The sequence below is a fragment of the Melanotaenia boesemani genome, chromosome 22 (genome assembly GCF_017639745.1).
Source record: "Melanotaenia boesemani isolate fMelBoe1 chromosome 22, fMelBoe1.pri, whole genome shotgun sequence".
NCBI classification, from domain to species: domain Eukaryota; kingdom Metazoa; phylum Chordata; class Actinopteri; order Atheriniformes; family Melanotaeniidae; genus Melanotaenia; species Melanotaenia boesemani.
Window position 1 is genome coordinate 1,779,253 of NC_055703.1, and position 14,831 is coordinate 1,794,083.

Below are 14,831 nucleotides of genomic sequence, written 5' to 3' on the forward strand. Positions count from 1 at the left end.
CAACAAAGTTTGAGCCATTTAAATTTTAGTGGGATCCCACTTTGGTGGATGGCGATGGCTTAGACAGATCATTAAAAATAGTCATAAAGCAGTCAAATGAAAGTATTTAGTGCAAAGAAGCTTTTTATGCAGCAGCTGGAGAACAGAGACGATCACACATACATCTTTATGCACATGTTAATTTGGCCAGATGAACAAACTCCAGAGGAAACCTTGATCAGGTTAATGTGGAATAGTGGTGATGATGAGCCTTTTCAAGTTGTTTCATTCATTTTCTAGACCTTTAAGGGGGGCTGGAGCCTATCCCAGTGGTTTTCAGGGCACCACAGGGTCCATACATGGACAAACCACCACTCACACACACTGCTAATTCAGAACCACCATTTACTCTAACAGGCATGTATTACCGGAGTAGCCAGAAAGACCTGCTGGGAGAGAAGAAGAGAAAGTTAATTATGCCAATACTGTGATAAATTTATAGATGCAAAATAAAGAGAAATGAAGAGGAAGAGCCCAGTGCATCATGGGACAACAGTAGCATAACTAAGGGATGGCTAGACCCCCCTAGCTATCAGATCTATCAAAAAGGAAGGTTTTCAGCCTTATCTTAAAGGTAGAGAGGACTTCTGCCTCCCGAACCCGAACCGGGAGCTGGTTCCACAGTGAGGGGTCCGATAATGGAGATTCAGCCTCCCGTTCTATTTTCAGGGACTCTCACACTCTGGTGTGGACCAAAGAAGCAAAAGCTGGTCCAGTTGAAAACTGCGGTCCTGGTTCACATGCAGGTGAACCCTGGTGCATTTTGCTGTCATTGTGAAAGAAAACTGAGGGAAACAAACAGAGGAAGGGACTCTGAATCTTCTGGGAGCCACAAGTAGATCTGCAGTTGGAGAGCGATGACGGAGGCAGAGGGAGGCTCTGGACCGATGACGGAGGCAGACTTTAAAATATCCTTAATCTGCGTTGGAGAACGTGTTAGTTTTATTACTGAATAATCAGGACCGGTTTTTCTGCTGCATCCGGTCCAGTTCTGTTTTTCTCATGCCTTGTTTGTGTGTTTGTGCAGGTGTGTGAGAAGGAAAAGTTGCTGACGGAGAGGAACCAGCTGAAGGCGTGTATGGGCGAGCTGTGGGAAAACTTCTCCTGCCTGTCCCAGGAGGTGTGCAGGGACGTCCAGCTAAGCCCTGAGCAGGTCCAGTCCTTACACCACTACTGCCCCGTGCTGCGGCCTGCCAGCAACAATGCTGCCCATGAGCCCAAACCTGCCCTCAGCAACCGCCCCACCACCGCGGCCACCACCAGCATCGACCTCACCGCCCACTCTGGCTCGGCCACACCAGAACCCAGCTTTCCCGGGTCGCCTGGTCCCTCGGAGCCCGACTCGGCTGTCAGAAATGGGCCGGACAGAGATATGGACGGCCAGGAGTCGGGGTTGTCCGTGGAAAAGTCCAACCAGACAGTAACGGTGGATTTTTGCCAGGAAATGACTGACAAGTGTACAACAGACGAGCAGCCGAGGAAGGACTGTACTAACTAGTGTTGGTTCTTTGTTCTCATGTTTCAGATGATTTTGTATTATTTAATTTTACTCTTCTGACAAACCCTTTCTCTGGGTTGTAAGACGGTCAGCCGCTACCAGTGTTCACTGAACAAGCTCCGTTGTATTTATGTCTTTTTGTGCTGTTTTTTAATGGTTGACACTAAAGTTGTCTTAACAGCAGCAATACTGTTCTACAGGCATTTTCCTCTCATCCCGGCAGAGCGGAGCCTCTCACCAAACCCTTACAATGGTGCTATCCTCGCCCTGGCAGCAACCTACACAGTCACACATCACAACGCAAAGTTGAACCTCATCGGACCTAAACAGCAGCTCTTTGTCTCTCTGTACCAACAGTATCTCTGCTCTTGCCTTCCTATTTTCTTCCTCTGTTTCCGTGGCTGTTCTCACACACGTGCTGCAGCCCTGACATGTTCTAGGCATGTTCCAGAGGGCGGCACATGCATCTGCTGCCTAGCTGGTATCCGTTCTGGAAAATCTCTGACCAATACTTCCACTTCTGACAGGTGGGTGATGAGTGGCACATCCTCATGATCAAACTGCAGAGTTTTAGTAGCATGTGTGAGAATCTGCCTGGAGATTCTCTAAATCTCTGCACATCTTCAGAAATTTTCCAACATTCATGTGTGAAAACAGCCCATCAGTCTCTTCTACCTCTCTCTGTCTCGCTCTCTTTTCTCTGTTTCTTCTATGATTATATCTCAGTGGCCCTTTTTGTCACAGCAATTCAAACTCAGGAAAAAAATCCTCTGAATGTTCAACCGAATTCATGAAAATGAGAAAACGGCTTCTGTAGATGAGGAAGTTACGATGCAGTGAGACTGTAAAATGTTCATATGCAAAAAGAAAAACAACAAAAGAAGAATCTTCAAGCGTGTGTCAGTCATGTTTCTGTACAGGAGAACTTTGTTCAGGCTGTAACCGAAAACATTCCTTCTATGCCTTCCACAGCACTGAAATGAAAGGAGGAAAAAAGGCTTTTGCAGGCAGTTCGATGGCTGTTTTTATTTTCCACACATCAGCAATACCATGTATCTGGATGTTGTATCGGTGATTTTAAGTGCTCGTATGGCAGATGTGTAAATAGTCTGGAGCATGATGACTGTAACGGTGATTTTTGTACAGGTAGATGTTTCTTTTCCACTGGGGTTATATCAAGCACCTTTCTGCTGAGGGGAATCTTCGCTTTGCTGTTTCCTGTCCTGCCTAATGAAAACCTGCCGTCATGGTGGGCGTTCTTATACTCAGGAAATCAGCTGATCCACATATATATACATACACACAGTACATATAGTCCCACACATCCACACACACACAACCTTGAGCCCCATGCATGTATTACTCTGGATCTGTGGCTCAGGCCAGCTCCTTTTCGCCTCCCAGTCCTCTTTAAATGTGAAAAAAACTTTAGTGTTTTTTTTTCCTGTATCATTTCTAAGGATTTTTTTATGATTATTATTTCTTATCTAAAGATGCTCTTTGTGTACACTCGTGCAAACTGGATTTCATCAGCGTTGTCTTTTGACATTTGGAGACGGAGATGTTTTTTTCAAATTGATGATATGTACTTTTAACAACAACAAAAAAAGAAATTCAGGCACTTTGCTTCCAGCCCCAAGCACTCAGAGCCTTTTAGCACTTCGGTGAGGATGTTTGTCTTTATTTCAGACAAATTAAAAATTCTCCGATTGAAGCACTTAAATTGGAAATCTGTGTTTATATGATTTTATAAATAGAGAATAAGAAACATGTCTATGAAGAATCAGAAACCTAAATACAAAAAGGAAGCTAATGTTTTAGTATACGAGTGTTCACACCTTATATTTGTATATCTTTAGGAATTGAATAAGCTAATAGACGTGAAAGCGGTGTATATGTAGTCCAAATGATTAACAATCATATAAGACAGTAACTTGTTTGCCCTAATTGTGTTTGAACATCCAGCTTTGTGATGTGCATGCATGCTGCCTCTAGCTATGAGCTTACTTAGTCTAGCTTCTGTTTTGCCTTGTAAGTTTTCTCCCAAGCAGTCTGCTCTTTCAATTTTTTAATTTTCTATGTAAAAAAAAAAAAGTTTAATAATGTCAAACCCTCATTGGAGGAAGGCTTTAAAGTAGAAGTAGGGTGCCACACTGCAGCACATTTCTGTTGGAAGTTTTGTTTGTTTGATGCTCTTTAAAGCCCCAATCCCAGTGGCACTTCCTGTTAGCATCACAGAGCTAAAGCTAGCATTGCTTCTGCTACAAAGACAGTTTCTTTTACATGTTTTCTGAAAACGAGATGTCCCTTTAGCTTTATTGTCCTCTGTGTAAAGCAATCAATAATCTATAAAAACACCTGCAGTTATAATGAACCCCATCATCCAAAGTTAGCTCTGCAGCTCTGGACAGATTAGCTGCAAACCGCTAAGCTAGCCTCGTTTTTAAATCTGCTCATGAACGTTTGATTTAATTTTGTAGATATTCGTTTCCTCCATCCTGAGACAGGCTATTCAGGAGAAGAATTCATGATATTTGAGCTTGTTTAGTGGTACAAGAAACAAGGAAACATGTAAATTCTTAGAAAAATAAAAACCCAGTCCCCAAGCAGCACCTTTGATGATGGCAATGAAAACTGGGATTGAGCCTTTGAAGCTTGGATGGGATTTTTCCCTCGACTTTTACTGGTGTAAATTTTAGCGGTAGTTTCATTTCAGCTTGTTTCTGTTCCCCAACAGGACAGAGAAACCCTTCAGTGTGTTTTATATTCCTGACTTTAAATTGTTAAGACTGCTCTTTATTTAGTCGAGAATACACACCCAGACATGCACACATTCACATGCATTCATTCAGAACACACACACAGCACATACGTGTTGGGAGCGGTTATTCTTGGTAAGCCGACGTGGTTTGTTTGTTCGGCCTGTTTTGCCAGATTTCTCCTATTTTTTGTCTTTCTATTTTCACTGACAGGCAGAAATGCTTTGATATTCTGCCAGAAAAACGTAGGTGGACTATCTGCATGAGACTCATTATGCAGCTTATTTTCTAACAGTCATTTCATTTTCATTAGTAGTGGAGTGTTGTGTTGGAGAGCGCAGGCTCTTTGACTTGATCCTTTTCGTTTGTAATGTAGCCAAACTTCATGGTTGTCTGTTGAGATATTCTGAGAATTTTATAGCAAACACCTAAATTTAAACTTTAAACTGACTTTCCCATAGATACGAGATGAAGAGGTGAAACAGTCCAACACTCTGCAGTCCCTTTTCCATTTTCTGTCCACTTCAGGGCCTTTGGAGTCTTCTTGCATTCTTATTTAGCATAAAGCAAAAATCTAGCCCGATTGATGAGATAAATGTCATAACGTAGCTTACAGTAGTCTTGTTTAAACCACACAGACTACATTTTCCACTCACATTTAATGTGGTCAGTTCACCAGAAGAATGTTTTACCTCTGATGGCATCTACCCGTACAGATAGTTTGATTAAGATTTTCCTGGTTTTAGGATGTTTCTGCCTTCACCTACAACTAATAAAAGAACTTGTCTTTCTGACTTTGCCTAAATGAATGAAATAAATAGATTTAAAAAAAATAACTAACAATGAAAAATGTAGTAGCATCACCTGCTGATGGACATGGTGTGGTGTTATTCATGCTACAGCGTAAGTTCCATGTTATTGTTGACACTGTTGTTCTGGCAAAGCTAACAGAGACTGCCTACATCGCAGTGGAGTTCTGGCAGAAATCTGCATTGTTCAAACCAAAGCTGTCTGCCTGGCAAAATACCAGCAGAAGTATCTTTACAGATATATTTTTATGGATGAAGCATGAGTTAAACGGAGTGCCAAGCATTTGTCTGGATCACGCTGCAGCAAAATGGTTTGATTTTTAGCATTTAAAAACAAATTTTCCATAAAGTAAGAAATCTTTAAAAGTTTAAGCCTGAAAAAATGTAAAATAATAATGATAATAATTTGCATGTCTGTACGGTATATTACCGTGTGATATATCTAATTTATTGTAGTGGAAAGGTATCCACCAGAAAAGAAGCTTCAGACTATATAAAACAGAGTTTTGAGCTATGTTTGAACCATATGGTGATGACACAGGTCTCAGAAACTGGATGTATTAAATCTGATTTATTAATGGCTCAATGCTGAACAATAATAATTTCTTTATTGGCCACAAGGGCACAGAAGAGCAAACTGTAAACACGTAATATGTTTTTATACATTCAGTCATGTTTGTGCCCACAGATGAATGTTTAGCTCGATATATTAGATGTACACCAGCTGTACACAGGAAGCTGTCAGGAGCTTTCTTTTTTTTCTATAAACAGCTGCTACTAGTCAACAAAACTGACTTTGGTTGATGTAAAACCAAAACAATGAGCTAAAATGGGCTGAAAAGCAATGCAGAGCAGAGGCAGAGTTGTGATAATTCCCATTTAGTTAGCTTCTCATTTCACCTCATTAGCTCCACGGTCGATACACAAACCAGTTTCTGAGATTTTAAGAGTTAAAATCCATTAAACTTGTTATTTGATATGTTGCTATGCGGACGTTGCTTTGTGCAGGTCAGACTGGTCTTTGTGGCCCTCACAGCTGGTTATTTGGAGCTCAGCTCCTACCTGGTTTTCTGTGTATTTGTCTTGTTTGTTTTAACGTTTTGTTGCTGCTTCTCTGAAACAAACACTGGCTTTTGCAACTCCAAAGGTTGTTCTGAAAGAATATGAAAAAAAAACATGCCTTTTTATAGATTCTGGAAACCTGGCTGACTGCAGGCTGAAATCACTGAGTAACGTATAAAACGGTGTATGTTTACAGACTGGTGTTTTATGTCATGTTTGACACATTTTGCCATGTAAAAATTGCTCTGTTTAATTGGTGTTGTGTAAAAGACAAAGAATGAGCTCTCTCCTTGTCTTTCATCCAACTTTTGGGAAGGGTCAGCATTACATAAATACAAGTGCATCTCCGATATTTGCCTTAGAACTTGCAGAGGCCATAGTTCACATTTAAGTGAAGTGAGTGTATGCAGGGGCCTGGGCCCCCATCCCCGAGTAACCAGTGCGGACTTTCTCACACTTATCTACCTGTGAAATCCTTCATACCTCTCATAACTGGTCAATGACTGTATCAGCAAACTGCATCAGGTGTTTTTTCTACATGCTTTTTACACAGATTATATGGATTATTGTATTAGTAGTTTTTTGGTGCATCATTTTTATTGTAATAGCTCCTAAGCTTGTAGTTCAAGTTGGGTTTTTCTCTCATTTTTCTAGATGACTGTTTTGTGTTGATATTGTCCATTTGGAAATAGTGGTTATTTGCTTAGTCTCTACTAAGTTTTTACCTAATTTTTAAACCCTACAACACCCTAATTATTAAATGACTTAATAACCATTGTAAATACGGTATTGTGCAAACTCCATTTTCATTCATTTCATTTGCTAATGTTATATAAATGACTTTTTTTTTGTCTAGACACCATTTCTCTATGAAATAAAGAAACATGCATATCATGATTTGTTCACGGTGTTGTTTAGCTAAGCTAAATCTTGATTAGATTGCTTCAAATTTCTATTATGTTGTTTACCCCATCCTGAGCAGTAAAGTCCCATGTAACAAGACCTTCAGCAGAACCAGAACCATAACTGAAGGTTCTGCTTCCAAGCCAACCTGGGAGTTAGAGTCTGCTTCCTGGAGCCAACCTGGGAGCTAGGATCTGCTTCCAAGCCAACGTGGGAGCTAGGGTCTGCTTCCTGGAGCCAACCAGGGAGCTAGAATCTGCTTCCTGGAGCCAACCAGGGAGCTATGATCTGCTTCCTGGAGCCAGCCTTGGAGCTTGGGTCTGCTTCCAAGCCAACCTGGGAGCTAGGGTCTGCTGCCTGGAGCCAACCTGGGAGCTAGGGTCTGCTTCCTGGAGCCAACCTGGGAGCTAGGATCTGCTTCCTGGAGCCAACCAGGGAGCTAGGATCTGCTTCCTGGAGCCAACCTGGGAGCTAGGGTCTGCTTCCTGGAGCCAACCAGGGAGCTAGAATCTGCTTCCTGGAGCCAACCAGGGAGCTATGATCTGCTTCCTGGAGCCAGCCTTGGAGCTTGGGTCTGCTTCCAAGCCAACCTGGGAGCTAGGTTCTACTTCCTGGAGCCAACCTGGGAGCTAGGATCTGCTGTCTGGAGCCAACCTGGGAGCTAGGGTCTGCTTCCTGGAGCCAACCTGGGAGCTAGGGTCTGCTTCCTGGAGCCAACCTGGGAGCTAGGATCTGCTTCCTGGAGCCAACCTGGGAGCTAGGGTCTGCTTCCAAGCCAACCTGGGAGCTAGGGTCTGCTGTCTGGAGCCAACCTGGGAGCTAGGGTCTGCTGTCTGGAGCCAACCTGGGAGCTAGGGTCTGCTTCCAAGCCAACCTGGGAGCTAGGATCTGCTGTCTGGAGCCAACCTGGGAGCTAGGGTCTGCTTCCAAGCCAACCTGGGAGCTAGGGTCTGCTGTCTGGAGCCAACCTGGGAGCTAGGGTCTGCTGTCTGGAGCCAACCTGGGAGCTAGGATCTGCTTCCTGGAGCCAACCTGGGAGCTAGGGTCTGCTGTCTGGAGCCAACCTGGGAGCTAGGATCTGCTTCCTGGAGCCAACCTGGGAGCTAGGGTCTGCTGTCTGGAGCCAACCAGGGAGCTAGGATCTGCTTCCTGGAGCCAACCAGGGAGCTAGGATCTGCTTCCTGGAGCCAACCAGGGAGCTAGGATCTGCTTCCTGGAGCCAACCTGGGAGCTAGGATCTGCTGTCTGGAGCCAACCTGGGAGCTAGGGTCTGCTTCCTGGAGCCAACCTGGGAGCTAGGGTCTGCTTCCTGGAGCCAACCTGGGAGCTAGGATCTGCTTCCTGGAGCCAACCAGGGAGCTAGGATCTGCTTCCTGGAGCCAACCAGGGAGCTAGGATCTGCTTCCTGGAGCCAACCTGGGTGCTGATTTATTTATTTTTTCCTTTTTTACTTACTAACACCACCTACAATAACTCTTGAATACCCATTAATCTTTGGGACTAAAGCATTTCAATAGAAACTGCAACATTTTTCATACTTGTTTTATCTTCAGCGCTCCGTGTGCGTGGCCTACACACAGCTGAAGTCTGCACATAGCATTCAGCTAAAGCTAAGTAGCTTGAAAAGGTGCTAACCCTATGCTAACGAGCTGCAAGATGACTTCCATCTCCACAGATGATTACCAAGGCCTTTTGAAGAAGATAACAGCGCTACAGTTTGCCATCTTGAAGGCAATATTGAAGTAAATAGAGGGTGTGGAAATAAAACAACCTTGCCACTGATTCAAAACAGCTGAGATGAGCAAACTAACGGACCGCAATAAGTCACAGATAACACTACCAAGAAGGAGGCAGTCTCTGTGAATTACAATAAATCGTCAGGTAACAACTCTCCCTAGAAATGGTGACAAAACCTGCCTTCGTAAAAAGGGAGGACAACGTATCACAGGCCGGCATGATGAATATGACGGTAGTCCTAATGAAGGTGACGGTGGACCTGATGAAGGTGATGGTGGATCTGAAGAAGGTGATGGTGGATCTGATTCAATTCAATCAACACTCAATTTCAATCCTAATTTTGTTAATTAAACAGCAAAACAAGTCGACACTGGTGGTAAAAGAAAAAATTACACAGCCCAACTTTTTTGTGTTTGTAGGATGACTAAAAAATTAAAGCGATAAACTTGGTTTTATCCCAAAACCTGTTCAAACAACAATAATGGGGAGAAAAAAAAACTGATAATATTTGCAGCAGTTAGTCCTGAGTGATGGCTGTATATCCTTAACCTCCTCTTCTTTGTGTTGCTTCAGATGCGTGCATCCTTATAAAGTCTTCTGCTACTGACTTCTTATGTTTCATGATTCCATCTGCATGAATAGAAAAAGCAAAATGATTATAAATATGGAAAGGCAATATAAATAAGTGAAAATAAGAAGGAAGACACCTTTACCCCCCATCACAAGCAATAAGTAAACCACATCAGACCTGTAAAGATCACAATCACAAAGAGAAGACGATACCAAGAATTCACCATGGCAACTGGTGACAAAATGCATGATGCAAAAGTAATATATACAAAACACACTTAACAGACAAGCAACCAGTGATGTATTTTACCAGCAGCTGGTGACTTTGGGTGAAGCTGCTGTAGGACTTTTATCACTGCTGCACAAACACACACACTTCAATGATAAAAAGAAAAAGTTGTTTTTATCCATATCATCAGTTTTATCAGAGTTTCTTCATCAATGTTGGCTGTTTAACTTCAGTCGTCACATCTGCTGCTTTTAGGACAGAAATTGTCACCATGGAGACAGTTGGTGAGATGATGACATATGAATTCTGAATTCCAGCTGAACCTGGACCAGAAACTGGTTTATTTAATATGAAAAATGGAGGCAGAAACAGAGCCAAGATCACAACAGAGATCTTAGGTCTACAGCCCATCACAGAAAATGTGCAGTTACACCCGCCTCTCAGGTCAAGACCACCAGAAGTAACTAAACATGAAATGAGATTGTTCACAGAGAACAACACTGCTGAACAAAGACCTGTGAAAATAAGAAGGAAGACACCTTTACCCCCCATCACAAGCAATAAGTAAACCACATCAGACCTGTAAAGGTCACAATCACATCAGAAAAGACAGTAGAGCACAGAAAGAAGCAAAACATGTCAAGTTTCCATGTTAGGAATAAAAGACATACACCCGCCCCCCAGGAAAAAAGGAGGGGGGCATTAATCATCAACACACAACTAAAGCTACATCCATGAAAAGGGTTTTCAGGGCTTTGTCCCAACAGGAAGCAAGAAGCAGGCTAGCATCAGTTGAGCTAGCTTCACCTTCCAATCAGAAAAACGAAACAAAGAGAAGACGATACCAAGAATTCACCATGGCAACTGGTGACAAAATGCATGATGCAAAAGTAATATATACAAAACACACTTAACAGACAAGCAGCCAGTGATGTATTTTACCAGCAGCTGGTGACTTTGGGTGAAGCTGCTGTAGGACTTTTATCACTGCTGCACAAACACACACACTTCAATGATAAAAAGAAAAAGTTGTTTTTATCCATATCATCAGTTTAATCAGAGTTTCTTCATCAATGTTGGCTGTTTAACTTCAGTCGTCACATCTGCTGCTTTTAGGACAGAAATTGTCACCATGGAGACAGTTGGTGAGATGATGACATATGAATTCTGAATTATGATCTAGAACGGGGATGGGCAGGTAATTTTTACAAGGGGCCACATGAGAAACCTGAATTGTGTCAGAGGGCCACACCAACAACAACTTGAACCTAATTCTGCTCAACTTTCCTCAATTGTAAAATTCATTAAATTATACATTATAAATAGCTGATACTGGTATCAGAAGAATAAAACTATTCTGTAAATATTTATATTGAGCTAGTGAAATTGTGGTGTATAGGTCAAACAAAAAAACAATCACTGAATCAGTGCAATTTAATTTTAACTCCACAGACACACCTTGAAGGTGTGTCCCAATTCAGAGCCTACACACCTCGAAGTGTGCTTAACGTTCATGAAATGGGACAGCCTACCTAGCCAACAAGAATTCCCATAGCAACAACACAGGGCGTTGAATCACTTAAACCTCTGAAATTACTCATAGGACACTTCAGTGGATGCTGAACACAGACCAACAACACACAGTAAGAAAAAAAAAACAAAGAAAAATAAGGCTTTTGTTTTCCAGTCGGTACAAACTTCATTAACCTCTTAAAAAGCCATGAATATTAAATATTACCAAATTTTAATCTCACCATTTAACAAACATGCTTTAAATGTACTTGGTTTGGTAACGTTTATACTAAAGTGTAGTTTAAAACTGATTGTTTTCTGCAATACTCAGAGAAATAATGATGATGATGTCATGTGGAGTTATATAATAATATGAATAATATAAAATATAAATAAAATAAATAAATAAAGGAATGCATTAAAAAAAAGAACAGAAAAGCAAACACTTATTCAAAAAAAGGATTGTCTAAATTAAAAATGTACCAAAATAACCCCTAACCCTAATGAACCTGATAAAGGTACCAAAGAACACATCACCAATATAAAACACATGTTTTTTAACACAACGTCAAAGAAAATAAAATAAACATAGAATTCAAAACCAGAGAAATTAGTACAAGTACTGAAGGGTTCCTCCAAAGGGAAGCATTTCTAATAGTGTAGTTTACTATCATTTAGAGGGGCCTCCGCTGTGTTAGTGAAATATTAGGATTACATGAGAATGACAGTAACTTGGCAAAGATGGTCAGGAAAATTAAAAATGGATGGTATCACTCCTTCCTTTAAACCAGTTGACTGTCCAGTCTTGTCAAAGTCCTCTGGGTTAAAATGAGGCTGCAGACGGTGTAAATAAATTTATTGGGATACACATCAAGGAATTACTTAAGTGTGGCACTTATTTTAATTTATATTTTTACTCTGTTAATCATATTAAATATCTCTTATCTTTAAGCTCATATACTTACTAACAGTGTGTTTAAGCAACAATGAGACTCTTCATATGGGGTGACTGAGAAGAACATGAGGGGCTGATTAATTATGTCTGCTGGTAAAACAACATGTGCAATGTTACACTTAAAGCAAATGTCTAAGTTAACCAGAGTCCAGAGGAAATCTGCTGGTCTGTGTATTGTCTTCTTCGTCCTGTTTTTTAGGACACAAGCGGATGGGGGTCACAAGGAAGGCTGTAGAGATCTGCATGTGGTCGACCTGTGACTGCAGCCAACCAGACTTCTGCAACTGCAGCATTAGTCAGCAAAACTGTGTATAATCAGACATATAAAGGATTCCAGGATCAGTTAGAGGGAGTACTGACTGTAGCAGCAGCAGACTCCTTATTGTACTAGTCCAGGGGACAGGTAATACGAATCCAGGATTCTGTATTTGCACATTTCTCATATCAATTGTAATTAATAAATTAGTTAACTGAGAGAAGTAGTCTGTCATATTTTGATCCATCAAAGAACACGCAGGAGAAGAACCTAAAGAGAAAGGTATAAAGAAAATGTGTGGAACAGTACCTGATTAATTAGGAAAGTGGGCTGAAGCCCCCCTAAAATAAGCCTAACGACACCACTGGCTGTGCAGCTGCCATACCACACCATCACACTGAGACACAGGATGACATTTATGATTGTAGAGTTATTGTTTTAAATGTCTTTGTTTTGTAGAGGAGGGTGTGGTCCCAAGACACCTCGCAACTTCTGCTAGCGGTGAAAAGATGAAAAAGGAGGGAGTAAAAAAGGAAAAATGATATAGTTTGTTCATGACAAGGAATAAGAATCCTGTTCAGCTTGTTTCATAGCACCCAGCTGGAAGGTGCAGAGGTATGTTTGTTGTTTGAAAGTGTATTTTATTGCTGTGTATGATTTAGCCTGTTGTGCTAACCGAGCAGCTAATCCTAGCTAGCATTTCACAGATTATTGTTGTGTGGAATGTAAGAGAGTTGTAATTTTGTTTTATTTTGCTTTAAGCTCTTACAGTGTGCCTGATTTAATGTTTAAACCTGTTTAATGGGCCATCAGTCGTTATTTGAGTGTGACATTCTAGTTGGGATGCTACACCTATATCACGCCCTTTTTTTTCTCCTCTTACTCTTTTTCTCCTTTTTCCCTGACCCTGAATGAGAAGTCATTTTTGCGACCTTGTTTTGTTCTTCCACCTCCTCTTTACCGTGCACTGCGAACTACATGCTTGGTTGCACACCAGCTGTAGAGTGTGGTGCAAGAATTGGAAATATTGTACATGTTCAATATTTAAGACCTAATTTCTGAGGAAGGCCGACAACTGAATTGTGACTGTCCCACTAAACAAGGTGTCGTCTAAACGACGTCTTTACCAAGTCATATTGGACATCTAATTTTGGTCCCCACAATGTGCAGACTGTAACGCCAGAAGACATCTTTTTTCCAACATCTAAATAACGTCCTGCATTGATGTCCATGGGACGTCTGTATTGTGGATAATTGTAGTCGAAATGTGGTCGTTGTGGACGTCTTTTCTATGTCATATTTGAACTTATTTTAGACATTTTTTGCAGCTGCTGAGCTGTGTGCAATATCCTTCCAACAGTGACAAATTCTATCATAAGGTAATTAAAATAAAAAAATAAGATCACTAAACATTAAGATATAATATTTAGGTTATGGGGAACATGTCCGAAATCACTATTGTACAGTCTAGTGGCCGAAGAAACAAGGATCTCCTGAACCTGTCCTGCAGCTTCCCACTGCAGCTGCTTCTGGCTTGTCAAGGTGTTGTGGAGGTGGTGGACAGTGTGAAAAAAACATTACTAAGAAATAAAATAACAAAATAACTTTATTTATACATTAATTTGATCACCTCAGCGCATGCAAAAGTATATTTCCTGTTTCGAACCTGCTGCTGAGCTAAAAAGACACAGGAAACACATGGGACTACAGTTCCACACAGACCAAAAACAAAGGAAAATCACGAATCAAGGTGATGGTGGTCCTGATGAAGATGGAACTGGTGATGAAGGTCATGGTGGATCTGATGAAGATGGACCTGATGTTGAAGGTGATGGTGGATCTGATGAATATGGACCTGATGTTGAAGGTGATGGTGGATCTGATGAATATGGACCTGATGATGAAGGTGATGGTGGTCCTGATGAAGATGGACCTGATGATGAAGGTGATGGTGGTCCTGATGAAGATGTACCTGATGGTGAAGATGATGGTGGTCCTGATGAAGATGGAAGTGGTGATGAAGGTGATGGTGGTACTGATGAAGATGGAACTGATGATGAAGGTGATGGTGGACCTAATGGTGGTCCTGATAAAAGACTATGGTGAATCTGATGAATATGGACCTGATGATGAAGGTGATGGTGGTCCTGATGAAGATGGACCTGATGATGAAGGTGATGGTGGTCCTGATGAAGATGGACCTGATGTTGAAGGTGATGGTGGTCCTGATGAAGATGGAACTGATGATGAAGGTGATGGTGGACCTGATGGTGGTCCTGATAAAAGATTATGGTAAATCTGATGAATATGGACCTGATGATGAAGGTGATGGTGGTCCTGATGAAGATGGACCTGATGATGAAGGTGATGGTGGTCCTGATGAAGATGGACCTGATGTTGAAGGTGATGGTGGTCCTGATGAAGATGGAACTGATGATGAAGGTGATGGTGGTCCTGATGAAGATGATGGTGGACCTGATGAAGATGGAACTGGTGATGAAG

The 14,831-nt window shown here is 41.5% G+C and overlaps 1 protein-coding gene across 3 annotated transcripts in view; it reads left to right on the forward strand.

Annotated features, from left to right (window-relative positions):
* bach2b (BTB and CNC homology 1, basic leucine zipper transcription factor 2b) overlaps positions 1 to 7,061 on the forward strand; it is a 109,772-nt gene extending 102,711 nt beyond the window's left edge. For all 3 annotated transcript variants that reach the window (XM_041975697.1, XM_041975698.1, XM_041975700.1), the window contains one exon: positions 1,067 to 7,061. In XM_041975697.1, the coding sequence (XP_041831631.1) occupies positions 1,067 to 1,537 (471 nt within the window). In that variant the 3' untranslated portion in view covers positions 1,538 to 7,061. The remainder of the gene's footprint in view (positions 1 to 1,066) is intronic.
* The last annotated feature ends 7,770 nt before the right edge of the window (positions 7,062 to 14,831 follow it).